Genomic DNA, 26,871 nt, shown 5'->3' with positions numbered 1-26,871 from the left:
AGACTGATTTGCATATGGCCATGTCTGAACTGGGGTGGTGTAGTGGGCAAAAGAACGATGGATTTAACCCAGATCTTTTGACTGGGGGAGAATGTATGCATTGTCAGCATTCCGTCCATCATTTGTTTGTTGTAACGCTTTTCGCCCTAAGTGGGATGGGTATTCCCAGACGTGGGACCCGTGCTCACTACACCACTGGAGTCAAGCTATCCTGGCTGATGACGGCTGATAGCCAGAAACCGGTCCTAGGATGCTTGATTCCGGTCCAGGGAAGACATGGCTTGGCAGTTCGGGCTGGACTGTTCCCATGAGGCACAGGGTCAAGACTGATTTGCATATGGCCATGTCTGAACTGGGGTGGTGTAGTGGGCAAAAGAACGATGGATTTAACCCAGATCTTTTGACTGGGGGAGAATGTATGCATTGTCAGCATTCCGTCCATCATTTGTTTGTTGTACCGCTTTTCGCCCTAAGTGGGATGGGTATTCCCAGACGTGGGACCCGTGCTCACTACACCACTGGAGTCAAGCTATCCTGGCTGATGATGGCTGATAGCCAGAAACCGGTCCTAGGATGCTTGATTCCGGTCCAGGAAAGACATGGCTTGGCAGTTCGGGCTGGACTGTTCCCATGAGGCACAGGGTCAAGACTGATTTGCATATGGCCATGTCTGAACTGGGGTGGTGTAGTGGGCAAAAGAACGATGGATTTAACCCAGATCTTTTGACTGGGGGAGAATGTATGCATTGTCAGCATTCCGTCCATCATTTGTTTGTTGTAACGCTTTTCGCCCTAAGTGGGATGGGTATTCCCAGACGTGGGACCCGTGCTCACTACACCACTGGAGTCAAGCTATCCTGGCTGATGACGGCTGATAGCCAGAAACCGGTCCTAGGATGCTTGATTCCGGTCCAGGGAAGACATGGCTTGGCAGTTCAGGCTGGACTGTTCCCATGAGGCACAGGGTCAAGACTGATTTGCATATGGCCATGTCTGAACTGGGGTGGTGTAGTGGGCAAAAGAATGATGGATTTAACCCAGATCTTTTGACTGGGGGAGAATGTATGCATTGTCAGCATTCCGTCCATCATTTGTTTGTTGTAACGCAGACTATAAAGTAGCAGCCTGAAAGAACCAATTTGAAATAGCTTGATCCTTGACCTTCTACAAACCCAGTTGCTTTCATTATAGGAACCTCATGAAAATTAAAGTCTTCAAATAGGCTTTTAGTTATGTCCAGGAGCACTGAGATTGTGCAAATCTGCGCATGCAGTATTCCCACATAATTACGGATTATCAGCAGTTGCAACATAACCACAAATTATGAGGTTGTTCTGCTGTTGTCCAACTTCACCCCTTTGCAAGAGCAAAGCCTTGATCATTCCTAGAATTTATTTAAACCTGCTTGGTATTCTTTATTTAGTACCTAGGAAGTGAAAATTCAGTCAGGGCTTAAAATGCCTTAGTGTTCAGCCCTAAGGATTTGAGAGGTCATTTATAAAGGACGGGGTTTCAACAATTTCGTAAATAGTGGTTTCGTTCATTTAGCTTTGGTCTGAATCCAATGTGTTCAACAGTTAGATACCTTACCAGAAGTGTAATGTGTGGCAAATTGTTGTACGTGTGTTTGGTTTTTACCTAAGGGACATGTGCAGAATCTTGAATTTGACATTGTTTATAAACAGGCAAAAGTGTAATGACTTTTTGACACATAAGGGCCAATCAGAGTGTCCCAGTGTGGGGGGTGTAAACTAAGGAACCCCAGAAGTAAAAACAAGGAAGATTCTGTTAAGTCACTGGGGTGGAGAAGTGTCAGTGATTACAAATTGAGCACTGGGAAAGCCTGAATATTGAGGAATGTAATGGAGACTCTACAATTCTAGGTCTGATTTCCACGTTAACTCCAATTTCTTCTCTGCAGTTTACCCTAGATATCTTGGCTGATTTCAGCACTCAAACTTTCCAGGAGAAATATGACAGTACCATAGTGTAATTAACATAAATAGACAAAATAATTTGTTATGGAAATTATAGGTCTGAAAAAAATATTGTGCCCACATTTGTACATTGATCAACTAGGGCTGATGTGATCTGAGAAACGAGCCACATAAATGGGGTAAATTATTTGGAGTGATGCTTCGGTTTGTACCCCACTGAGAAGAGACATTTCTCCTTCATACAGCTGTAAGTGTGTCAAAAACACTCCATTATACTGGAATATGGCTGATGCCTCTCAATGCAGAGTGGAGTAGAGTTCATTGGAAATTTAGATTGTGCTGATAAATTAATTGTGTTTGCAAGCTTGTAAATGTTGAGAAGCAGTGGGGACAGGGAAAGAAGGACGATTTAATAATACCTTGCAGAATTTGAATATTTTCTAGTTTCCTGAAAGGCAGTTTTTTTCTGGGTTCATCTATGGTTTTCACACTTATTCCACTATTTGCAAGCAGGGAGGAACATCTCAAATACGAAATAAGGAACAACCGCCTAGTAGAATTGCAAAAACGGTGGTGAAAAAAATTCATGCTCTCCGTGTTCCAGAAAACTGGAATGCGTGAGATCTTAGCCCTGCAAAACTTTTGTTGATGGTATTTTTAGAAAAAATGCACACACGTTCTTGCATAGCACATTTTTCTCTGTTTTCTGCAAAATTGATATATTTGCCACATTATGACGATTTTCTTTTCTCCCTTCGATAGACATCGCGAACCCAGGGTACCTTAACAGCATTAGGAAAATAAGGACACAACTTTGGCCTGCATTCTACTGTGCAAAAAAACTATTATTAAGGTTTCCACAATCTTCCCGAAATTTAAAAAAAACAGGACTGAGTCGTGGTGAAAGGGGAAGAGGGAAGAACCCCCAGAATTTCAGGAGTTAATTGCTGGTTCTACAGGATCGAAAGCAGGTTGATTTACTAGAGAGTCAATTCAAGTATTTTTAGAGACTCTGTCACTCTGGCGCTTAATAATACAAAAACAGGAACTATTTTTCTACGTGGATTCACAGAATAAAATGTATGCACGCTTTGGCGCATCTTCTTTTAATACATATAAGAACATTAATAAAGCAAACTAACTTAATTGCGCTAACATACACACAGTTTAAAAAGAAAAGCGATCTTAATTAACTATGACTCGCAAATTCTATCACATTAAAAACGAAGATGATCTTTTCACCACAGAACCTAATGAAATGGTGAAATCTCCCAGTCAATAAAAATATACGATGAACAACTTAAACGTAGAAGCATAACTCAGCTCCCAGGACTTTGCAGCGACAAAACATGACTAAAAGCAAATATGCTTGTTGGGTTTGGCTACGCTGGAAACATCCATGAGAAAGTAAACAGTCAAATTACCAGGATATACATATCCTCCATGAAGCAAACATACTCAAAGCAGCAGGTGCTCTTTCTACGAATAGCGCTGCTCGTTCACTACCTCACTTTTTGAAAGCCTGTAAAGTAGTATTTTAGGGTGGGGCAAGAAATGGACATAATCAACAAAGCTAGCAGTTATAGGAGCGGCTGAATTCATCAAAGCAGCGAAAGAACTATAGGCCGTCGTAGGCTGAGGAAAAATGTGCCAATGGCTGCTTACGCCCACAGAAATACTTCAGAGGCAGGCCTCGCAGTGTGCAGGGACGAACTCAGAATTTTTCCACCGCGCTGCTTTGTCTGTGCACTCTGACAGTGCACGGGACGTGTGCCATAAATCATATTCTATGTTTCTGCAAACTGGCCATACCTCTCCTCACCAGTCACAAACTCTCCTTCTGTGTGACCATTCCATGCAATTAATAGCATCTAAAATCCTGGAACCTATCTACTCATCCCACTTTCATTTAGCAGGAACTTACACTGGGGATTATCACACTTCTACCACAAACAAACTGCAGGAAATGTATGGGAACAGTCTTCTGAAAGCACAGAACTACTCCCAATGATCAAAAATAACCAACAATAACTAATAGCCTATGCAACCTTAGACTTTAAGTTCAGGAGTAAAATAATGCCAGCCATAAAGAGCTTGAATGCCTCCTCCTGGATAGTAAGGGCTATAAAAATACAGCTACAATTCATATATTAACTGCACTCTTATATAGACTTGTGCCAAAATACAGAGCTTTTTATATCTACCTGTGATTAAATCGACTGCAGAATTTTGACTACCATTATATTGTTAAGATATGTAGATGTGAATTTAAGAGTAGTAAACCTACCCTTTTCTGTGTATGCTTCCCTTGATGACATATGATGATTGTTGAAGTTCTTGAGTTGATATAAGAGTAGGTTGATATTGTCAACCTTGATATTTTGACTTACAACGCTCACAGATACGTTTGTGTCTTTCAAAACTAGCAAAGAAAATGACGACAATTTGTGTTGCTGCTCAGAGATAGAAAACTTGATGGGAGTCACCCATAGCTTGGCATCGCAAGGATCTTGATGAGCAGAGTACTTCCCTTCCAATGGAACTCCGAGTGCAAGACTGCCTGAAGCAAGGAATGGGACATATACGACTTGCCGTGATGCCGGGGGTGTGGTTCTCTTGTGCCACTCAGGCCTAAGGGCAGCCCGTAGTAACAACATGGAAACCAAGTCCATACACCCAGAGATTCTGTAGGACTTCAAGTTGCAGATTATGTGCTAATTACTGCTAAACTGTGAGTTGGGTGAAGTCTGAAAAATTTACTCATCTTTGTTGTATTTTTTAAAGGGCTTATTTACAAGCCCCTTGCACTACCCATGTGTCACTTTTTATGAGCGCATATCTCCGAGTCCACGCAAAGCCACTTTGCCTGTCTTTTCATGGCCTCACTACCTCTAAGTCCCTAGTATATAGTAGGACATAGCAGTTTAGAGGCCAGTAGCCTTTGTTGCACATGCATGTGTGAACTGCTGAGAGTCATTTTAAAAGCAGCCCTGTGTTGCAGTACTTCCTTAAAAGTAAATTCACTGCAAACTCTACTTTGGTGGCATGGGCACTTGAAAATGAGAATTTAGATATTGGGTACCGCCACCGTCTCTCCTAGGTGTTCCAGGGGTGGGGATCCTGTAACTAGAAGCAGGGTTCCTCTAAATTATGTTTTATGAACCCTGGAGAGTGAAAGCTGCCTATTTCATTTCTCCCTAGTGTAGGAAATTCACTACAAAGTCGAATTTGGTGCTGTGGGCACTGTGAAGTAATAATCTAAATCGTTTTTCAAAATTAGAAACCCCCAGGTCTTCCCTTGGTGTCCCATGGGGTGGGGGTCCTCTAATTGTGAGCAGGGGCTTTATAGAAGAGGTTGTTTTTTTTTTAACCCTGGGGAGGAAGAAATTGTGCATTTCATTTTCCCCGTTGTAGATAGTTGGCCCCAAAGGCTAACATTGCAATATTTTATATATGCATAATTATTGCTAGGAAGGGAATACAATTTTATTCAAGTGCTCGGAAGAATGGTATTGATAAATCCACCAGATTGTCCTGGTTGAACTTAATATAACTTTTACAGAAAATAAGTTGTTAGCCAAAATCCAGCTTTCCTGCAGTCTTCCCCGATTGGTCAGTGCTAACAGGATTAGCAAGGCTGCCTTGATTAGGTGATAAGTGGCTATTCAGGGGAGAGGCTATCTGTTGGAGAGAGCTCTGCAGCTATACAGAAATGCCAGGGCAGGGAAGAGGGGTCTTAAAGCATGATGCTTCAAAGGAGGAAAGGGCAGGCAGGGAATGGCAGGTCCACCTACCCCTAGTTCCCTGTGCCCCAGCCAGATATCGGGCATAAGGAAGGAATTTGCAGATATTAGGGGGAGGAGAGCTACGGAATTGAGCCACTCTGAGAGCTGGTTTAATTAGCTGTTACTGCACTGCTGAAATTTCAGCCACCATGAAGGAATTTGAAAGACTAGTGCTTTGTAGGACAAAAAGATGCCAGACTTTGGAGGAAGTTGTCATGCTTTTGAGTGGCACCCATCATCTCATTGGACAGAGGTTGCCCCTGCTTGTCTTCCATAGAACTCTGAATAAATATGTGAGAGGTGCATAGCCTCTCCGTTCTGCTGCCTGAAACTACAAGAAGGAGGATTGTCCTGCTGGAATCCTGATCTGCACCCAAGGGGCTGCCTGGTGCAGAGTGCACCTGTTGCACTATCTGGGACTACAGTTCTGAGCACTTTGCCTTGCTTCAAGAAGGAGTAAGGAGTGGACTCCCTGCAGCTACAGGTTAACAGAGGCAAAATGACCCTTCTACAGCCAGAGTCCCCCTCCATGGAGTGCATCCAGTGTAGTTTTCAGGGGTTGACCAAGCGCACTGTGGGAAGTAAAGTCCAGTCCAGTCCTGCCAATGACCATCTAGGAGATTCCAGACCCTTGGATTTGTGTTTTGGGCACTTGGAATCCACCAAGAGACCTTCTGGAAGAACGTCTAGAAGTTTGGGAAAGACTCGCCAGACAGCGAGAGCTAAGCTGGCCATCTTCAACCACGACCTGGCCTGGATTCCAGGTTTGTCCTGCTGGAGAGCTCCGGAGGTCCTACTGCCAGAGTTTGACCAAGAGCTCCCCGAAATTCAAGCCAACAAACCCTCACTGAATCTGGACTGGAGATGAGCAGCGAGGGCCCTCAGCAGAATAAGCTCCATAAAGGTTTCTAAGTGCGAAGGTAAAATTGTGACTGAGACCTCTCGTGGAGTATACTCGCAAGGCTCTATTGCGGTTGGCCTCAAACATTGACTTTGCCAAGGTCAAGCACAACCAGATGTCCAGAAGTGGTGCTATTGGTTTCTAAGCACTAAAACATGTTTATTCTTGAAAACTTCATATCTCCAATTCCACTAGTTTGGATTTTGGTAGTTTTTAAATGCTTTACATGCCGGTCTCCTAAGTTAAGCTTTGTTCCTCTGTTTCAGCTACCAAGGGTTGCGCAAAGGACTCATTTATAGAGACCCTATTTAGGACCCAGTACCATGTCTGTAGCCTTGTTTCTGCTCGTAGCTGCCTACCTACCACTATCCACTTTCCAACATAAAACAAAAGAAAAAACTGTGCTGTCACAGGAGAAAGTAATTTCTCTATTTATTTCCTTGTGAAACCACAATAGTGGGCGGAATACCATCACTTACAATGAACCCTAGCAGAATAGGTTCAAGGAGTCCAAGGAACTCTGAAGATCATGTGCTGGCTGTCCCAGCCAAACTACAAGCAGCCTAAGACAAGGGGAAACATTTTACATTCAATGAACAAGAAACTGGTTGTTTTATCTCAGGACTGACCACTGTTGACAATAGTATGTTGGTCCAGTGGCAGGGGCCAGACACTATGGTGAAAGCAGTAGGCACAGAAGAAAATTGGATAAAGAAAACTGATCGTAGCAACAAAACTAGGGTGTTCTGTATTCTTGTAAAAATAAAATATGGGCAGAACTGGGGGCGCTTGGACCTTCCTGCTTCTTCACTAGAGAATAAAGGCCTTGAGCTAACAACAAATCTGTACTATGGAACCTGGTGTTGGCAACATTGAAACAAAAGAAACTTTTTATAGAGAGCTGAAAATCTTTTGACTACAGTGTGATGAATTCTTCTCCAATCTTGGATATGCCACTGTGATACAACTTGCATTACAGATAGCGTCATTTGATCACGTGTATTTGAATCCATGTTGAAATCATAAGGCAAGAACATTCCTCCTTTACCATAAAGCAGAGGAAATGTGAAAGATGAATATCACTGCACCATGGTTAAAATAAATTGCGTTCTGGGGCAGAGCTGATACCAAAGCATTACAGGCCAATTTTTTTTTCCCATAGATTTCAGATACATAAATTGAATCTCAGCATTGGACATGCAGCCCTGCCATGAATGGTCGAATTGACTGAATTACTGCAACCATCTCTATACATCAGGAGCTAACCAAATGCTATTGAAAAATCTTTTATCAGTTTTCCAAACAACATAAAATAGCATCTATACCCAAATTAAAATCTTGCCCTTTAGAATGCATGAAGCTCAGGTCACATTTCAGGCATTGTGGGCCATATTTACAAGGGCTTTGCGCCACCGCAACGTAATCTTTTCAGATGTTCCGTTGGCGCAGTGAGTGCCCTGCTCCATATCTAAAAAGTGGCGTTAAGTTACTTTGTATGGCTTGACACCGCTTTATAAATATCGTCCCTTTTCATACAGGTATCTGCTTTAAAGGGGCGTGCAATGGATATTGCTGTGGGTGCTCCACCACAACAACCATTGATTTTTTTATGCTGCCCCAGACTTACAAGCATCTGTGAATCTGAGGCAGTGTCAAAAACTAATGCCTTTGAATAGCAGGCGTTAGATTGGCGCAACAAGGAGAAATACTTTATTTCTCCTCGTTTTTGCTCTTTCTATGTGTGCTGCATTCAGAAGAAGTGCAAATCACCTTTAAAGATTGTTTAAGTGCAGGAAGGTGTCCCTGCAACAGAGACACCCTTGCACTAAGGCACTAGAGTGTATGTGTTGGTGGTAGGCAGCTTTTTTTAGTGCCAGTGCAAGGGAAAACACTGATGTGTGCTGTACTCTTGTAATGACGCAGCGCTGTGCTGTTAAATTGTGTGTAGCGCCACACTGCGCCATATTTCCCTGTCTATCTCCTAATGGAACATCAGGTGCAATTAATAGCGTACATGGCTTATATCATAATCTATTCGATTTAGCACTGATTGCTCATTTCTAATGCTAAGCCCAACTAACTGCTGTTTTTTACTCTGCATCTGCCTAAGAAACAAGTTTTAAATAATCAGAAAGCATACAAAATCAACACTCAGATACATTTCGCATTTGCATGCCAATGTCATTTTGAGAAGCTGCAATTGGTACTCAACTGATGAAAGCATAAGTACATTAGGCTATGATTAGACATCTCTCGAGCCAGACAAAGGTCCTTACCACAGCAGGCTGTTGTAATGGAGCCGACTACTAGAGGTCTCTCAAGTGAGACACAGTCCTTTCTGCAGTAGACTACAGTACCTTGGGTGTTACTAGAGGTGGCACTAGTGGTCCCTCAAGTCAGATACACGTCCTTGCTATAGTGGTCCCTCAAGTCAGATACACGTCCTTGCTATAGTGGTCCCTCGAGTCAGATACACGTCCTTGCTATAAGATGGCTACAGTACCTTAGATAGTTAAGTGATGTCCCAGAGGCATACATCAATGCCACTCAATCTCCAGTGAATTATGATCAAAGCAGGTGCCCTTGAATGTTTGATGAAAGTGAAGGAAACACTGGCATGGTGATAGTCATTATCATGGCCCGAGTGCAACTTCTATATGCTGTGGAAAAGGTCAACCTCATATTGATAGGTATTACCAGTGACTTGTATGAGGAAAATCCTAACATCATTCCGTATCAAGAACATCTCTTAAGCTGTTTTCTGGATGGTGCTTCTGTTTAAAGTATTGACGTGGAGTATTGCTTGCAAGAGAACATAAGTGAAAACAGAGTTGGCAATGTCAAGTGAGAAGTGACAGTGATGAATGAAGAAGAGATGGTAATGTGGAAGGGGACAGGGAAGATAGAAGGTGAGCACAGTGGGAAAGCAATGATGGAAGCAGGCAAGTGGCGGTGTTTGAACATGGAGTTGGACTACTTTTTGAAGACCATTGCCAAAACCTGTAACATTAATGAGACAATGCAACTTCAACAATTGCAGTGAAAACCATGAAAATCACACAACAGCCAATGGCTAAATGAGACTATCCACAGCTCACTCTATCTACAGACCACTTTTTAAAAAGTATTAAGGTCTCTTAGAGAGCTAAAGTTGTCTGTAGAAAAACCTAAAAATGTGTATTGGCCACACAAGTCCATCGCTTGTAATCATCCCTAGGAAGACAACTTAAATAGACCAACTTGATAAAGTTAAAAAACATAAAACAATGAATAGACCTATAACCAATAAAGAAGTTTAGATCCATCTGGGATGGTTGGTCTCTTTTACATATTGTATTCGACACTCTCAGAGCACTGATTGGCCTCTAATATGTCTCATACAGAAAATAAAACCAATTGAAGCTAAGTGTATCATGGTATGTGAGACCTCCTTTCCACAACTTCAGGAGATCCCAATTTCAAACTTGCATGGTCAGTTTATTTCTCGTGGGCGGTATGTGGGTGCACCAAGTCACAGAGGCTCTGGTCTCCTCTTCCCGGCTGGAGGCCTGACTGCCGATTTTAAAGATCCACCCCACACAGGAGAGCATCTCTATGCCTTCGGTAGAGGTGGAAGTGCAGTGGCTTCATTGAAGGCATGAAACTTTACAGAGCGCAAGCCATGTTTGATGTGCCAGCTTGGAAATGATTTTTGTGTTTTCAAAATACAGCCATCCAAAGTGGTAGATTGTTTCTTGGAAACAAAAATACACCCTCCTGACACACAGGGAACATTCTTCTTTTTCCCTACTTGGAAGCTCCTTGTCATGCAAGGCAGTCCCAAGTAGGAAAAACAAGTGACATTTTCCTGTCATAAAAAGGGTGGGTTCTAAATATTATGGAGTGACCATTACTTTGACCTGAATACCCTGTGGTGGACAGACATCAGGGCAAAGGTTAACAGTGATGGAACCAAAGGAGTATCCTTTGGTGTAAACCCAGTATTTCCCCTAACTCTAGAGAAAACCTCTACCTATCTGCAATCTGACGTGCTTGACCAACAACTATAGGTGGCCTCTTTATACGATTGCTCTAACAGCACACCTAGAAACCTTCAAGTTCCCTGTCCACGTGTCTCAGTTCTTCTGTTCAGTGACAAGTGAACAGAGAGTATTCCTATTTTAGAGATGGCATCTGCCCAAAAAGCCACACACTTAATTCAAGAACAACAAAATGAAGTAAATTGTCTATACTATACAATAAAAGAAAAAATAAATAAAATTGAGAAATTCAAACCAGGGAATTATTAACTTTATCCTAAATTGTCATCTAACCTCACATATATTAATACACAGACCAAAGGAGTTCAGGAAGGGTAGACAAAATGTAAATTATCCACAACTGAGAGGAGAGTGGTGTGATCACATGGGAAACTGACACCTATGTTTAATGTGAATGGAAACTGTTTGCTCTTATGTGTCTGTACATTTCCCAACTACTTTGCCCATGGTCTGAGAAAGAAATTTGAACCATATTAGCCTGGGTCCTTCTTTCCTGAACCAAACCACCTTGCATTGGGTTTTCCACTGGCCATTTTAATTTTAGCATGGCTTACTTTAGTCATACAAATACTAGTTGTAAAGCACTCTATTAGATTGGCACCTTACACTGCTCCTAATTATCTAACCAGGGGAGCACCGTTTGTAATGGAGCAATTACAGGGCATATTTGTCTAGTAAGTGTGTGTGTTATGAGCAGCAGGTGGGGCCTAAAAGTGTCTATTTTGTTGCTAAAATAGGTCATAATGATGAGAATAAGAGATATTAATAAGCATAAAGGAGTTTTTTCCAGATTGTCCATGATGACTAGGTAGTTAAATTAACTAGTTTACACGGGACAGAGGGATGTTTGCTATGTACCACTGATAAATGAGGCCTGGCAACCACTTCTCTGGTGAGGTAAGTTACATATTAATATTTTGCAGTCAAGTTAGATCAGGTCTTTAACTAAAGGTTTCAAGAAATAATTTCACCAAAGTTCAGTGAAGCAAACACATGGTAAATGCTGTCTGCCATTCATTAAAGTGATGTCACCACTGCATTCGTGTGTTCTCATCACTACTGGGAAACAGCCCATTTGCATTGATACTTGTACGGTCCACTCTTCACCTGTCGCACCCACATAAGGATGCATTGCAACACAGAGCGGGATAGTGAACTGCATCTGTTTTGAGGCCTTTCATGAACAAAAGAGAGACCTTTCCATCTGGATAACCATTGAGTTTAACCAATAGGCAGAGGGTCTAGTTTGAGACAATGGTGTCATACATGTTCTCGTTAGTCAACAGTTCAGATGAAGTCCCCTCAACTTAGAGTTGTCTTGGATGTCTAATTACCTTTACAGACAATACTAGATTGAAGGAACCACCGTGGATATCCCTAATTACAGCCTGATTATGAAGTCCAGACTTGCAAAAAATCAATGGCTTTATTTTTGTGTCCAGATTGTTAACTAGTCTTTTCAATCAAATAATTTTTTCGAATTTCTTAATGAGCCAAATAAAATTAACTGAAAAGTTGCGGCCATTGTTGTTATGCTTTTTTACTTGGATTCTAGGGGTAAATGTTATGCAAGTGCAATATAGTATATTTACAAAGGTTTGAAAATTAATAAAGAAGGGTTCTTCCACTTGTCAAGAGCAAAAAAAACTATTTTGCTCATATATGCGGAGAAAACAATCATGCAAATATAAGAAAAGACTTACTTTCTCATCTGGTTCCCGTTTTTGCTCTTCCTCTGTCTTCGTTGGAGGTTTATTTGTAGAAACCTGCAATTCCACAGAAAACAAAATTAGTGTTATGAGAAATAATCTCTTGACAACATGTTGCATAGTGCAACACAATCATTAATATCAATAGAACAAAGAATAGTGCAATACGCTGTGCAGAAAAGCAGTGATGTGAAATATTCTCGACCTCAAATTACCATCCTAGGGTGTAAAAATATAATCTGTCATTTCAGAAGTAATACTCCAGATGTTCACAATCCAGTTACGGATATTCTAGCAATACTGTTGCTATTACTAGAGAGGCAAATTCTATTGGCAAAGCATGATCAAACTCCGAGACAGAAAAAACTAGAAACAAAATTTCGAGTTAGAACCTAACGTCAAAAAAATCCTACAGACCTTTCAATGCTCATCAAATGCCTCTTAATAAGAGCACACGTTTGTTCTTTTCTGGGAGTATTTAAACAAACAGTGTGCAAAATGGGTATGAAGATGTGCATGTGTGTTGTTTGATCATTGAAATCTAGACTTAACATGTGAAATTGACAGAAGCTTTAATTGTAGAAAATAAGACTTTCAAATGTGGCTGCTAATGGAATATGCTTAACCCAACATCGACTAGCTGAGAGATAATATTTGCAATGCATAGAATATAGTCAAAGACATTTAACGTTCACCTATATTGTATGTTACATACAAATATTTAATTTAGCTATGTAGGTAATGCTGTTTGCCACAGAAAATATTTATCTGCTGTAGTTAGAAATGCTTTAGATTTTTAGCTAGTTAGCTACAGATCACCAACAAACAAGTTACAGCTTTCTGAATCGTACAAGGATGTTTACATCCATCAATTTATCATTTGTCAATTTTTCATTCAGTTTTCATCCCTTGCATTGTAGTCAACGACAGTATCAAAAACGGAAAAGCTACAATACAATCCTTTTTCACTCTTTGTCACTCTATGTAGTTTTAGGGGGAGCTGTACCATGACGTTTCCATGCATACTACAAGTTCCTATGCAGATACGTACCAGCGTTTTGAAGAAACTCATGACTGGATGCTCTTCGGGTGGGGCAGCAGTCTTGTCACTTTCTTGGTTCTCTCCAAACACTTGGGGGTCCTCTGCAAATTCAACACTGGCTGAGCTCGGCAGGTTGACAGTGTTTTGGTTGCAATCCGCTACGTTCTGCAAGAGGCACCAACAGTCAATTCTTGTTTGCCCCAGGAATGTAAAAGTAACATTTCTGCTTTTCATTTGCATCACTCGGCTCTCATGCGCCAATTCCAGCCATACTTCGGCCTACATAGCGGGAACAATTAAGCTCTTATGAATCAGTGTTGGTTTTTTTCTGTTCTTTGGTTTAATATATTCAACGCTGCTGCGGATGGAGTAACATTTTGTGCTCAGCTGCGGAACACAACACAGGCATTAAACTTGCATGTTACATTCAAAACAATCCCTCTTTCTTTCAAAATTGCAAAACAGTTGTGAAAGATAACACATAGCAGTGTTATCAGGGGCTTCAGTGACTAACTATGCCCGCACAAAGGAGGCATTTAGAGCTATAGAAACTGCTTTTGCCAGAAATAATGGAAATGAAATATAAATGTCTTAAAGCCCAAGCATAGACTATTTACTTTTCAAAAAGGTCACACGACCATGAGGTTTGGAACAGCACTAATAGTGTAATTCTCCATATTACAAACACTTTTTATTATTTGTTTAAAAACAGAAAGCAAAAAAGGTTTTGGCTTTTCTGAGCACCCCTGTGTGTTCTTTTTAATTTCTGGGGTGACAATGTTCATACTGAGAGAGAATATTTCATAACTGCTTGGCTAATTCTCTTTTTGACTCTTTGGGGCTTATTTACAAGCCCCTTGCTTCGCTGGCGCAGCACTTTTTTTTGACACTCCGTAGATGCAATGTGCAGACACATATTTACGAGGCCATGGAAAGCCACTTTGTGTGGCTTTTCATGGCCTCATAGATGAGGTGTAAGGCAACACAGCGCAAGTCACTGCGTTGCCTTGCACTGCGTCAGGGAGGCATTCCATGGACGCTGCGGTGGGTGTTCCCAAGCAAAACAATGGGTTTTGATGCATTCCAAGATTTACAAGGATCTGTAAAACTGGGTAGGCATAAAAACTGCATGCCTCCCCAGGGCAGACCTAACAAGGAGAAATATGTCTATTTCTCCCAATTTTTGCTCTTTCTATGTGTGCTGCATTCTGAAAAACACATAGAAAGAGGAAAATGCCTCCATGGAATATTATTGAGCAGGAAGGTATCCTTTCCTGCACAAAAATAATCCTGCCAACAACACAAACACCCTTGCACCATGGTGAAAGGGTGCCTGCGTTGGTGCTAGGCACCCTAATGTGTGCCGGCGCTGACTGAATGGACAGGAATGCACCGCATCTCATTAATGCAGTGCATTTCAGCTCTTTTGATTGGGCATAGTTCAGCACAGCAAAAACACTTGCGGAGCTGTCCTACGCCAAATCATTTCAAATGATACCCTTCATTTTTACTAGCATTTTTGCGGCAATCACAGCTAGCATGTTATTCAGTGATGTAATAATGATGGGGCTTATTTACAAGAAGCCTGCGCCACTGAAGCGTACGTTTTTTGATGCTCTGGTGGTGCAGGGCTCTCAATCATAGCTATGAGGCGGTTCTAAGCCACTCTGCATGGATTTGCATGGCTTCATAGATATAGAGTAAGGCTCTGTGTCAAGGAGGCGTTCCTTGATCATTGTGATGGATGTTCCCACGCAACACCCATAGATTTTGAAGCTGTCCAAGGTTTACAAAATCAAGTGAACCTGGGGCAGCGCCAAAATCTTATGCCACCACAGAGCGGGCGTAATGAGGAGAAATATTTACATTTCTCCTCGTTTTTTCATCTTTCCATGTATGCAGCATTTTGCAGCACACATAGAACGAGGAAAGCGCCTCTCGAGATTGATTTTGTGCAGGAAGGTGCCCCTATTTCATAAATATGGTGCATTCCTGCCCTTTCACATTGGCATGGGCCAGCCCAGCAAGAAGCTTGCAGCGCTGCCCTACGCCAATTGCTCATAAATGAGGCTCTGTAATTCTAACCCTTGAAACAATTCAAAAATTCAAAGTAGTAACCTTCTCTATGTCATATTATTTATTCTTGATAATAAGATAGAATAGAGGAAACTATATTACAAACACAAGCCCTAAGAGTCATTACATTTTTCTGAAATGAAGAAGCTCCTTCTCAGAATGAAGTGTTATAATGAGACAAAAATGAAACAACGTATAAAACCTGTGAATTGGTAAATACCTCTTTATAGAATAAAACAGATAACAAAATGCCAAATGTCTGCGGTAATATCACAATTTCTATTTATGAGATTGTAAACAATACATCACAGTACAGTGACGCACATGGAAATGGTCAGCAATTGGGTTATATAATAAAAGGTGTATGTCAATTTAAGACCATAACCATCTACTCCGCTTTGTTGGCTTTGGAAATTGAAGCCTATATGTTGTAAGAAACCTCAGGCATGATTATTATTGGACGCTACTTTAAAGACTAGATTACAAGTTTGGGGTCTGAGAAATGCTTGATGAATCTGCCCTACAACTTATAGTGGCAAAAGGTGCCCACTTCAAGCACTGCACAATTTGCTACTCACAACCAAAAATGTCAGTGGAGGCTTTTACCAACAAAAATTCAAATGCTACTGACACACATGTTCATGAGATGTGGCCCTACCACCAGTTCAGGGACTCATGATCATCCAAAAGGACAGAATACCAGTTTGATGCCAAAAGTACTAGAATCTTCTCACCATATATTCATGGACATCATTTGGAGGTAGTCAGGGGTCGCAGCTGTGACCTCCAGCTTGCTCCCTGCTACTCCTGGCACTTCCTTTGAGACCCCTGGCCTCAGAGAGGGCAACACGTTTGCCTCCTCTGAGGCCAGGGTATGCAAAGAAAGTACCAGGAGTCGCAGGGAGCAAGCTAGAGGTCACAGCTGCGACCACTGACTAACTCCATATGATGACCATGCATACATTAGAATAAATGTTTGCCGCCAAAGCTCAAAAATCATCAGCCGAGACTCCTTGTTCGGCTTCTTTGAACATAAGCTGAGACATGGCTTACTGCAAAGTCAATAAAACCATCTAGATAACCTAAACCTCTGTACAACATGAATGCTAATATCATAATAAAATGTAATATAACGCCCAAATTAGATGCGTGAAAACAAACATGATTTTTCTGAAACAACTTAGATAATTACAGGTCATTTAGTCATCTCATAAATTGTACACAACTATAATAACTGCATTTTTCAAACTGTGAAGGGAGTCTTTCTATTTCTGTCACTCTCCTAATGCCACTTACTGTGCTCAAATCACAAAAAGAAAAACGCATGAAAGTCAGACAGAAACTCTAAAGTTCATAGAATTGATTATTGGGCAAATCCAGACACAAATAGCATTATTTGAATACTTGCTTTAAATTACAAAATATTGTGCAACTAACAAGGACATTATTGAATTTTTGTCTTTAATGTTTCATCCGCTTGTTCCAAAATGTAATGTTTTAATAAAGCTTGCTCCTTATATGTCTGCATGCTTAAATAAAGATAATTATTCTGTACAAAAAATGTCTGAGACGAGCAAGCACAACTCTTGGGAACTTTGTAAGTTAGGCAGAGGTTTATTTAAATGATGGATGCAAGACTATTTCTATAATGTACACTATACGTGTACTTTCCACGTTCAGTTGCCCTTACTAAGCACTGCTTCACCACAGCTGTCCAGCAGCCACTGGCAACATTTAGCATGTGATGAATATCACTGCGCGTGGATGAAGATATTACAATCCTGTGTTTACAGTAATTATTATTAACTGCCTCTGTTCGGGTGTATTTTATGTGTCAGAACTTAAATTATTTACTGTAGAAATAATTACATCTCCTGGTATTGCAGGTCCTCCGCCAAACACATGACTGCTTCAAGGAGTTTGCCTCCATTGGCAAATCATATTATTTTGTAAATTAAATCACATTCGATTATGGGATTGCAAGCCTATCATAGATGACATCATTCCGAATGTCTAATCTTTTAGGTGCACCTAAAAAGGCACTTGGCATATGTTGTCAATTTCAAAACGACTTACACTGGTGTTAACAATTTTGCACGTGTACTACAACAGCTAAAAAGCACATATGTGTTAATTGCTGAATGTACTATCTGATAAAAAACATAAAATATAACAACAAAACAAACTTCACAACATATGTGAGATGAACGACGTAGGGGATACCCAGTAACAGAGCTGACATAAGCAACATATTGTATTCCACCATCACATGAGTATGTCAATGGAGAGTTTCTTGCCGACAAATGTAAAGCCCGCATTTAATGTGTAATTATTGCAAAGTGGTTTGCGGTGCTTACTACATTTGCTTTGTGGTGAACTACTGTTCTTCTGACTTAAGTTATTTTCACTCATTTCCCTGTCTTGCACATCCTGTGTTCGTTCATTGAACAATTTTGAAATATAAAGAGTGCTGTGAATCACACAGGCCATTTTTGCTGTACCGAAAGTCTATATGTTCATGGTACTTGAGTATATTAAATTGTTACACTTTTTTATATCAAAATGAGCAATTTATATGCCTATATGAGTGTAATTAGGTTATGTTGATCATAAACATTATAAAGAATTTCTACATAAGTTATTTTGTACAACAATAACAGGGGGACAACATATTCAAAAACAATAATATAACTAAATTATGCTCCATCTAATTTTGATTATGTTTATGTTTTGCGCAGTTCCCCAGGAGAAGCTGCATCATTATACCTATAGTTATTTTAGTAAACTCAGAATTATTTAATATGATACTGACAAAACCCAACATCTGGAGAGCAGCTTTTATAACTGATGCTTTGAACAAAAACACCTCATTAACTAAAGACAGTGATTTGAAAAATTAAAAAATAATAGCTTGAATTGACAAACTGTCATACAATAAAAATAAAATTAACATAGTGTTACCATAATCCTCAACTACCCACAAGACGACAATTTAAATACCAGTGCGAAGAAAACACCCACCTCTCTGGTCGCACCCACTTTCAGTCCTTGATAATGCACCAATTGTTAAGCTCCTCTGAGCATATCTCATCTCTCAAGTATGAGCTGCCACGTTGTAAAGAGTCTCTGGTAAGAAAAGCCGCACAGTATTGAGGTCCCTTTTAAATACTGCCATCACGTGTATTGACTTAGTTCCAGACTATCACAGCAGGCTTTGGCGCTCATTGGCTTCTGTGTCTTTGCTGTTTATTCTTCCATAATCCAGGACAAGCGCAGAAAATGATAACAGCACAATTTCAGCCACCTTCCAGATGCCAGGAGGAGGAGCACAAACGTAACATTTCAGCACGATTGGTTTGCCAACCGCTGGGCATGTTTTCTTTTCATTTTCCATGCCCTTACATACACTCAGAATTAAATGCATTCTGATTGCAAATCCTGTTAAAATGAAGGTGTATTTTGCCGGTTTGGTTGATCAAGTTCAGAAAGTCGTCTGCTTCTGACAGCCCAACAATAGTCCTGCTTCATGCTTCACTGACTGCTTTAAAGAAAGCTGTCACTGGGGATGGTAAAATTCAAAATCATAACTTTAGATCGCAAATGCATTTCATATAGCCGGACTCCTTCCTTTTTCACATTCTCTTAATTTAAATTGTAATGACCAGTTGTTTAAATTCTTCTTTGAGGTTGTTGTTTGCTGAGAGTCTAACATGGCAGTATCTAGTGAAGGTGACAGTGTACTAGGATCAGGTACCATATTATTCGACCTCCAGAAATAACAATTTCTTTTATCTTTTTACATCTTTCTACAGATACTGTTTTGTACACTCTTAATTTTTTAAGGGCAGCCCTAAGACTCAGGTCAAGTTGTGATTAATTTCTACACTGTAATATATGTCTTTTTAATTAAAAACCCAGTGTAATTTGATGTATTAACAGTTGTTAACCTGTATTGTGGAATACGTTTTAAATCATGTTTGTTTGACCTTTATGGTTTTACTTATAAAACCAAATAAAGTATGTTGATGATGATGAACTATTTCTAATATTGTTTCTGAATTCTGAGAAACTTTTTGAAGAGTTAACGGACCCCATTAACAAAGCCAAGTATGTCTGTAGACCTAAGTTTACAAAAGGATACCTGGTGGACGTAAATGGTTTTACTACTGTCTTACTCTACTCCCCTTCGCACACCCCCACCTTTGTGTACAGGCACACAGTAGTGAATACCAAGCAAGGGTTTGTGAGTGAGCAAAACAAGGTGCGGTTTACCTCGAGAGTAAGTGAAGATTGACAAATGTGTGAGCTTACTGGTTTTCACAAACACCTCACCGACCTTTCCCATCCTGTAAATGGTCAGAGATTTGCTTCTGCAAAGGCTGAAGTCCCTTTACAGGACAGGAAAGGGAATGAAACACTCCTAAACTTTGTGGGGGATGGGGGGGTCTGGGGAAGGGGATTCTCAATAGAGAAAAAGTGTGAACTGGCAAATACGAAAGTGCAGCTGGTTACGGAATCTCAGGCAGTTAGAGAGAAGGTTGAACATAAGTCCTTCCAAGGTTTGGGAGAGGATGATTAGAAACTGGGTGGAAAGACTTCCTTCTCTTCTTTCTCGCTACGCCTCTTACAGTCTTTTAGACATGAAAAAATAAAGATTTGAGGAATACAGGTTGTATTATTACCACCGAATGTGTAATGTAGTCAGTGGTGCAAGGTCTTCCCTGCACAAACAGATATGTCATTCTATGTACCTCAGTGTCTAGCAGTAGCATGGAAGAAGGATTCTACTGGTGCTCTCACAAATAAGGAGAACACTGAGCCACTGACCATGGGACAGAGTTCCTGTCTCTCCTTAACTCTGAGCACTAATTAATCCTTACAATTACCATCCCAGCAATGAACAAACACTATCACACAAAAATTAGATTCTGGGATTTTTCGGCTGGTATCATACATGCAGTTTTGCTGTACCAGTGATGGAAGCCTGTGACTCTCCTTTTGGCCAGGCAAGTTTGTTTGTACACCTGAGGAAAGGTACAACACTTCCAGATTAATATCACTCCCTGCCTAGAAGTGATATATAGTTGACCAATGTGGACATTAATCCTGGGAATTCCCCAGGACCTTAATGCCTCATCAAGTGTGAATTCCACCAGGAGACACAGAAGTGCCACAAACTGAATCAGATGCATCATCAGGGTGGCACTTTGGTCCACCACCATTCCTTGCTGTGATCCGGCTGTCAATCGAAACTGCCATGGAATAGACCTGATTGGTGGCGATGCTTATTCTATGACATATAAAGCACTAAATGCATTTTACATGCTGTCATGTCTCAGCGATTCTTTTGATTAAAACTGTATTTTATTTGTTTGTACATTACTGCTGCCTCTGTAGACATTTGTGGTGTGCCCCTCAGTGGCTAGATGATCTACAGTCTTCATTACAGATGATGATCATTTTAGGTCAAACCTGGACTATTCAGATTATCTAGATCTGGCATTGACAGATGCATGGAATAGAGGAATAAAATGATAGAAAGATGTTAGGATTGAGTGAGTAGAAATAGAAAAGGCATAGGTGTGAGGGGCAACAATTGTGATGATGTTGAAGAAATGGAGCGTCATACTGTAGACAAACCTTGACATCAGGCCTCCATATCATAACAGCTAAGCTTGTAAGTATCAATTGATTACCTGTCAGTGCTTGGTATCCTAAGCCCAAGTACTGATCGCATTTTGTAAATATTTGGTTTCTTCTCCATTCATAAGGAAGAAAGTGGTGGATCAAAGCATGACGATGGTATAGACAAGTGACATGGTCGAGTCCCATGCAGATTTATAAATAAAATGTACGCAACACCATTTTATGAACTCTAAAGTGCACAAAAATGCAGCACTTGTTAGACAGATATTCTAAATCGTGAATCAAAGAATCATGACTGGAGGCGCTTTAATTTTGCAAATTGTAGAATACAGAAAAACTGCCAATGTAGCAGAAATGATCCACTCACGTTAAGGGGATTGTTTAGAGTACAAATAAAAAGAAGAAGAAAAGAAGAGAAATAGTGATATTTCTCCTCGTTCCTCCTCCCCTGGGAAAGGGTAAGATTCTTACGTATTCCCAAGTTTATAAGTTCTTGTAAATCTGGGAATGCATCAGAAACCATGGTAGTTGCATTGTTGTTCTCATGCAACACCAATGGAATGGCCTCCCAGTGCAGCGTAATCCAATGCAACGATTTGCGCTGCTCTGCTTTACTCCAGATTTTTGGAGCCACTCAGAGCCACAAATAATGGCTTTGTGTAACTTTAAATATCTGCCATACGGTTTGCGTCACACTTGTACCACACATTGCATGGTGCAAGAGCAATGGAAATAGGCCCCTTGGTTTAGTAGGTGGTCATTTCAGCTTTTCCTATCTCTTTGTTAGTGTTCCCATATGCATTTCAGGTAGTTTCACGCACTGAAATACATGTCCATTTGTCCTTTAAAAGACAACAGTAAGGCCCTCATTCTGTGTGGCCCACAAATTCTTCTGGTATCTCCGGCACATAGTTGCCAATAACAGAGGTAACAGCAATTCTGGAGTAATTATGGGGAAAATCTGGTTTAAAAGTGTTTGGAAAAAAGGGTCAACTATGGTGTAATGTGGCTTGTTTTACACCCTAATATGAGTGTCTGAACATCAAAGCATAATATTAATCCAGGAGCAGTTGATTACAATTACAAAACTAAAACAGAAACATATATATTTCATATGGCCAAGATCATTGAGAAAATGGTCACAATTGTGGGTTTGTGGAATATTAAGTGAATGAATTGCCTTTCTAAAAGAAGAACTATTGATGTGACAATAATTATTAAACTCTAGAATAGTATTCACCCGTGAAATGCAGCTGCACAATCATTTTAACGTAATATTTAAGATACAGGGCCTTATTTATGAGGCTCTTATGCCACCGTTGCATCACTTTTTGTGATGCTGTGGCGGCGTAAAAAATGCGCCACACTGCACCATATTTACATAGTGACGTATCTAGGCAGATGCATAACTTTGTAAGCCCCTGTACTACATTATACCTGGGACAAGTATAATGTATGCAGGGTGGACGTTCCGGCGCAGAAATGGCTTGTAGAAGTGTTGCATTGAAATCTATGAGATTCTACGGCCTCACTACGGCCTCACTGCCTCAATGAGGCCTCACTAAGGCCTCATTCTACGGCCTTCTACGGCCTCACTGCGTCAAATCCTTACGCCTGCTTGAAGCAGGCATAATGGGTGATGCAATCCTTTTCACAATGGGCATGCCCCATGTGAAATGCCACATTGCTGGAGTTGCGTCTGTTTCCAGACACACTCCAGCAATGTGTCATTTTTGCGCCAACAAATACGTCAGGATTCCTGACATATCTGTCAATCCTTGCGAAATGGAGCCTCATACAGTAAATACGGCGCATCCATGGTGTCGCAAGGAGGGCGCCCTGAAAAGTGCTGCATCGTTGTTTTACAGCAGCGATACACCACTTTTCATAATGAGGCCCAGAGTGTTTCCACAAATGAGACTCTTAACTGTTTTAGTAGAAAAAATGGCATCGTGTAAGAAACAAATTGTAACTTCCTGGCGAAGTTGAGGGCACTTCACAAGGTGTGGGTGTCCATCTACTGTTTGAAAGAAGAGCACTGGAGAATTCCTATGCTATACATTTGTCTGAAAGGTACATTTTAGATCAATAAATAATAATGTATAATTGTATGTGCTTTCCGGAAAATGAATCATCTGGGACGGGTGTGTAAGGGTACGAAATATTTGCATGTGCTGTCTCAACTCAGGGGAAAGTATATAGTGAGATTCCCATGGGCGCCACAGTGCCGGGGTATATGCTGTGGAATTGAGAGCATTTCCCGTGGATCAAAATGCATAAAATGAGTTTTAACCACGTTTGTTCTTTGGTTTTTTTTTAAATGCATTGACTTTTCGTGAGTTTAACAGATTAGTATACACATTACTGATGGTCATATTCGATGAGCAATGTGGGAATTGTAGCTTATCAATACAGACAATACTGTGTCCAAGTTAATGTCAGTGACAAGTTCGCATTATGAGATGTGCGAGGCTCGCCGTGACTACCTGGGCAGAACAAATACTTTAGAACTAGCAAAGGTAAACAATGGTGGAACAGCGAACGGGGCGGGGAATAGGAAGCGGGTGTGGGCAATCCTGGAGGGATTCTGATAATGCTATTTAGTTACCAGGAAGAGCAAACAGAGGCTCCAGCACAGTATTGAAATAGTAACAAAGAGAAAGTACTGTAGCACCAAGCCTATGTGAGTAGGATCACAAGCTCCTATCTGCCTATAGGAGGCAGGAGAAATCGTCTCACTCAGTTATGCTGCAAGGGGAGAACCTTTAGGGGGACGCGCTCTCAGTCATAATGGCTGTCAAACGTGCTACATGGGATTCCAGTCGCCACCAAAGGACGTTTTCTAAGCCATCTGGACTCTTTTCTTTGCAGTAGAAAGCTCTTTGCAGTACACCAGGTAAGGAGGGTTCAAAACCAGCTTGTTAGAGGGGGAGGGGCTTTGGATTTCCAGTGAGAAGTGACTGCTCTCTTAGCAAGGATTAGGGCTAAGTTAGAAAGTCGTGAAGCTGCTCAATCATTTTGAGAGCGCTTCTAGACTCCCAGCGATATTAGGGGCTGAATGATATTGATGTGGCTGCGATAGAAGAAAGCATATTTATTATATAGGTCCAGAATCAAGGGTCTCAGGAGGGGCAGGACTAGAGCATATGTGTGAAGTCAGCCATCTCTGCGAAGCAACAAGAGTTGGTAGACCCAGTGGAGGGATAGGTGGAGCATATGGAACTGTCAGCTTTGTAAGCGTTAAGGTGCATGTATAACATCACAGGGCTACCCAAAGTTGCTTAGCTGTGATTGTTGTCATCAGATAGTAGTAAGCAGGAGAATCTTTAAAAGTAACACGGTTCTCACTAAGGCTGTCTCCTCAAGGTAGAGGCCTGAAAGCCATATACCCAGCCATTGGAGTTATGCAGTGAGATAATACAATTCGTAGTGGGGCGCCCCAAGAGTGTCGTGCCTGCCTTTCTGAGAAGCCGGACCTTGGCAAGAGCCACCTTTTTCTACCGGTGTGCCAAATGAGTTCAATCTGTAGTGCGACACGATCTCGAAAAAAATGCGATTGTAAGGCTAGGGGCATAGAGGAGGTGCAGGAGAGGTACCACAAACCTTGTCAGGATGAAGTCAGCAGCAAACCCCAAATTAACCTTGCTCAACCCTCTGGTAGCTTTGCACAGAGCAGTCAGGCATAACTTAGAGGCAATGTGTAAAGTATTTATGCAGCACTTCAAACAGTAAAAAGTGAAAACACAAAACAAGGAAAATCTCAGACCAATTTTAATAAAATAGAGTACATTGAAAAAAATGAATAAAGAGCAAAAAAAAAATCCTACCAAGAGATATGTTATTTTAAAGAAAATAAAAAAGCGCCAAGAAGTACAAAGCACCAACTGTGATTATATTGTCTCGCCAGACTGGGACAAAGTCAGAAGTTCAGGCCAGCCATAATGGAGTGCAGGCCTGCTACAGGGACCCAGTTAAGCCAGAGTCACAAGAGTATATTAATTCCTGGTTGCGAAGCATTGTGGAATCCTGTGTCGAGGATGCATTGCACAGCTGCGATCCAGAATAGCTGCAAAGCTACGAAATGAGGTCCTACTTAGTTGTCGAGGATGCCATCGATGAGTGACTTGTGATGCGAAGGCCTGCATCAACAATGTATTGGGCAGTGGCAGTTCCTGGAAGACTGTGGGCGCCCATGTGAAGTCGTGCACTGAAAATGAACCATGCAGTAGACACAATGTGGAGTCTGGAGAGGCAATATGTGGCACTGTGGCTCTGATGCAGAGTTTCTGGCCGGCGATGTGTTGTGCTGCAGCTCTAATGCATCGGTTCTGCTGGGACCACAGTTGCAGATGGCAGAGCACCATCAGGCCCACTTCTAGCAGTCCAGGAGTGGGATGGCACCACTTGGGAGGGCAGAACCTACAGAAGGCAGAGTCAATCAATCAAAGGCATTTGGAAGTGCATGGCTGACATGGTTAAGAGAGATTACAGAGTCAGCAGTCTGGCCTTAAAGGGTCCGTCCAGAGAATGTTGTCAAAGAATGTCTCAAAACCAAAGCGGACATCCTTGAACAAATAAGTATTATAGAATGGCTACCCTTGGTAATGCAGAACTGGATGAAGAGAATATTTTTTCTTCTGTGCCCCATAAGGATGGGGATGGAATGGTTCTTGGCCCAAGTCTTTTGACCTTGAGGAATTTCAAAGAGTTTGGTCATGGAAAAGCAAACAATTGTGGCCTGAGAGTAATCTTTAGATAATTGGATGAAGAGCAAGATTCCTTGTTGGTGAAAGACCTGCGAAACAACGCTAATGAATGGATTCACAAGCTTACGTGATATGGTCATTGTGAGAAGTTGGCCTGGTATATGCTGTTCACTAGTTAAAGTGGACACCTTGCACCAATACAATTCGACTCTTATGGTAGTAGGTTTAAGACAACCTTTTAAAGAAAGCTATCCTAGTGGTAGCTGTGGAGAGCAGCATTCAGGCTAAGTCTTTAGAGGAATGTAAAGCAGCTTGTTTTACCCTATAATCTCTTGAATTACTAAATGAAAGGACACCACACAGGTATATATATAAAATATGTATGTATTTATTACTGGACACACTCTACTAATCTGTTTATGAGATTAGAAGTCAAGGACATATGCACAAATCAACATTTCACAACAAGTTAAGCACAAATATGGCTGGGGCCCTAGGGGCGTACCAGACCATATACCCTAAAAAGAGACTTAGAGATAACGACTTGCAAGGGGACAAGGCCTAGTGCCTTCAGAAGTGTTGGGGCCTCACTAATCCACCCAAGGCAGGTAAGTAAAGGACCCACGGGAGACACATGTAGTGTGAGAACACAGCCGCGGATCCCAATTGACTTCAAAGTCGCGATTGGAAATTTAGAGTTTTAGGATACTTCGGGAGAGTCTAAAAGCAAGTCACTTACAGGGTAAGTAGTTCTAGAGCCAACACCCACAGGAACACCGTAGTGCTGGAGTTACCTCACCCCGGGAAGCCGGGTGCATATGTGTCTTTTGGTGTCGGGTCGCTGCGTCGTTTTCAATGGGAGCCAAAGAAGACTTGCTACTTGTGAAGACAGGAGAAGTGTCCGGTGGAATCCAAGCCTGGATTCAGAAGAAGGAAGACCTGAAAGCAGAGGGGACAGTGTTCAAAGTCACTTGGCAGTGACCCGGGGCAAGGAAGATGGATGCCCACAGTCGTCGGGTGATTTCAGGT

The 26,871-nt window shown here is 41.3% G+C and overlaps 1 protein-coding gene across 9 annotated transcripts in view; it reads right to left on the bottom strand.

Annotated features, from left to right (window-relative positions):
- Nucleotides 1-26,871, bottom strand: part of BCAS1 (brain enriched myelin associated protein 1) — a 452,678-nt gene that overhangs the window by 162,334 nt on the left and 263,473 nt on the right. For all 9 annotated transcript variants that reach the window (XM_085619124.1, XM_085619120.1, XM_085619122.1 and 6 more), the window contains exons 5-6: nt 13,424-13,579; nt 12,367-12,429 (exon numbers count right to left, since the gene is read on the bottom strand). In XM_085619124.1, the coding sequence (XP_085475250.1) occupies nt 12,367-12,429; nt 13,424-13,579 (219 nt within the window). The remainder of the gene's footprint in view (nt 1-12,366; nt 12,430-13,423; nt 13,580-26,871) is intronic.

The sequence above is a fragment of the Triturus cristatus genome, chromosome 7, assembly GCF_964204655.1.
Source record: "Triturus cristatus chromosome 7, aTriCri1.1, whole genome shotgun sequence".
In the NCBI taxonomy this organism is placed as follows: Eukaryota; Metazoa; Chordata; class Amphibia; order Caudata; family Salamandridae; genus Triturus; species Triturus cristatus.
The sequence above is the reverse complement of the archived record's forward strand: the minus strand, read 5'-3'. Positions and strand labels throughout refer to the sequence as shown.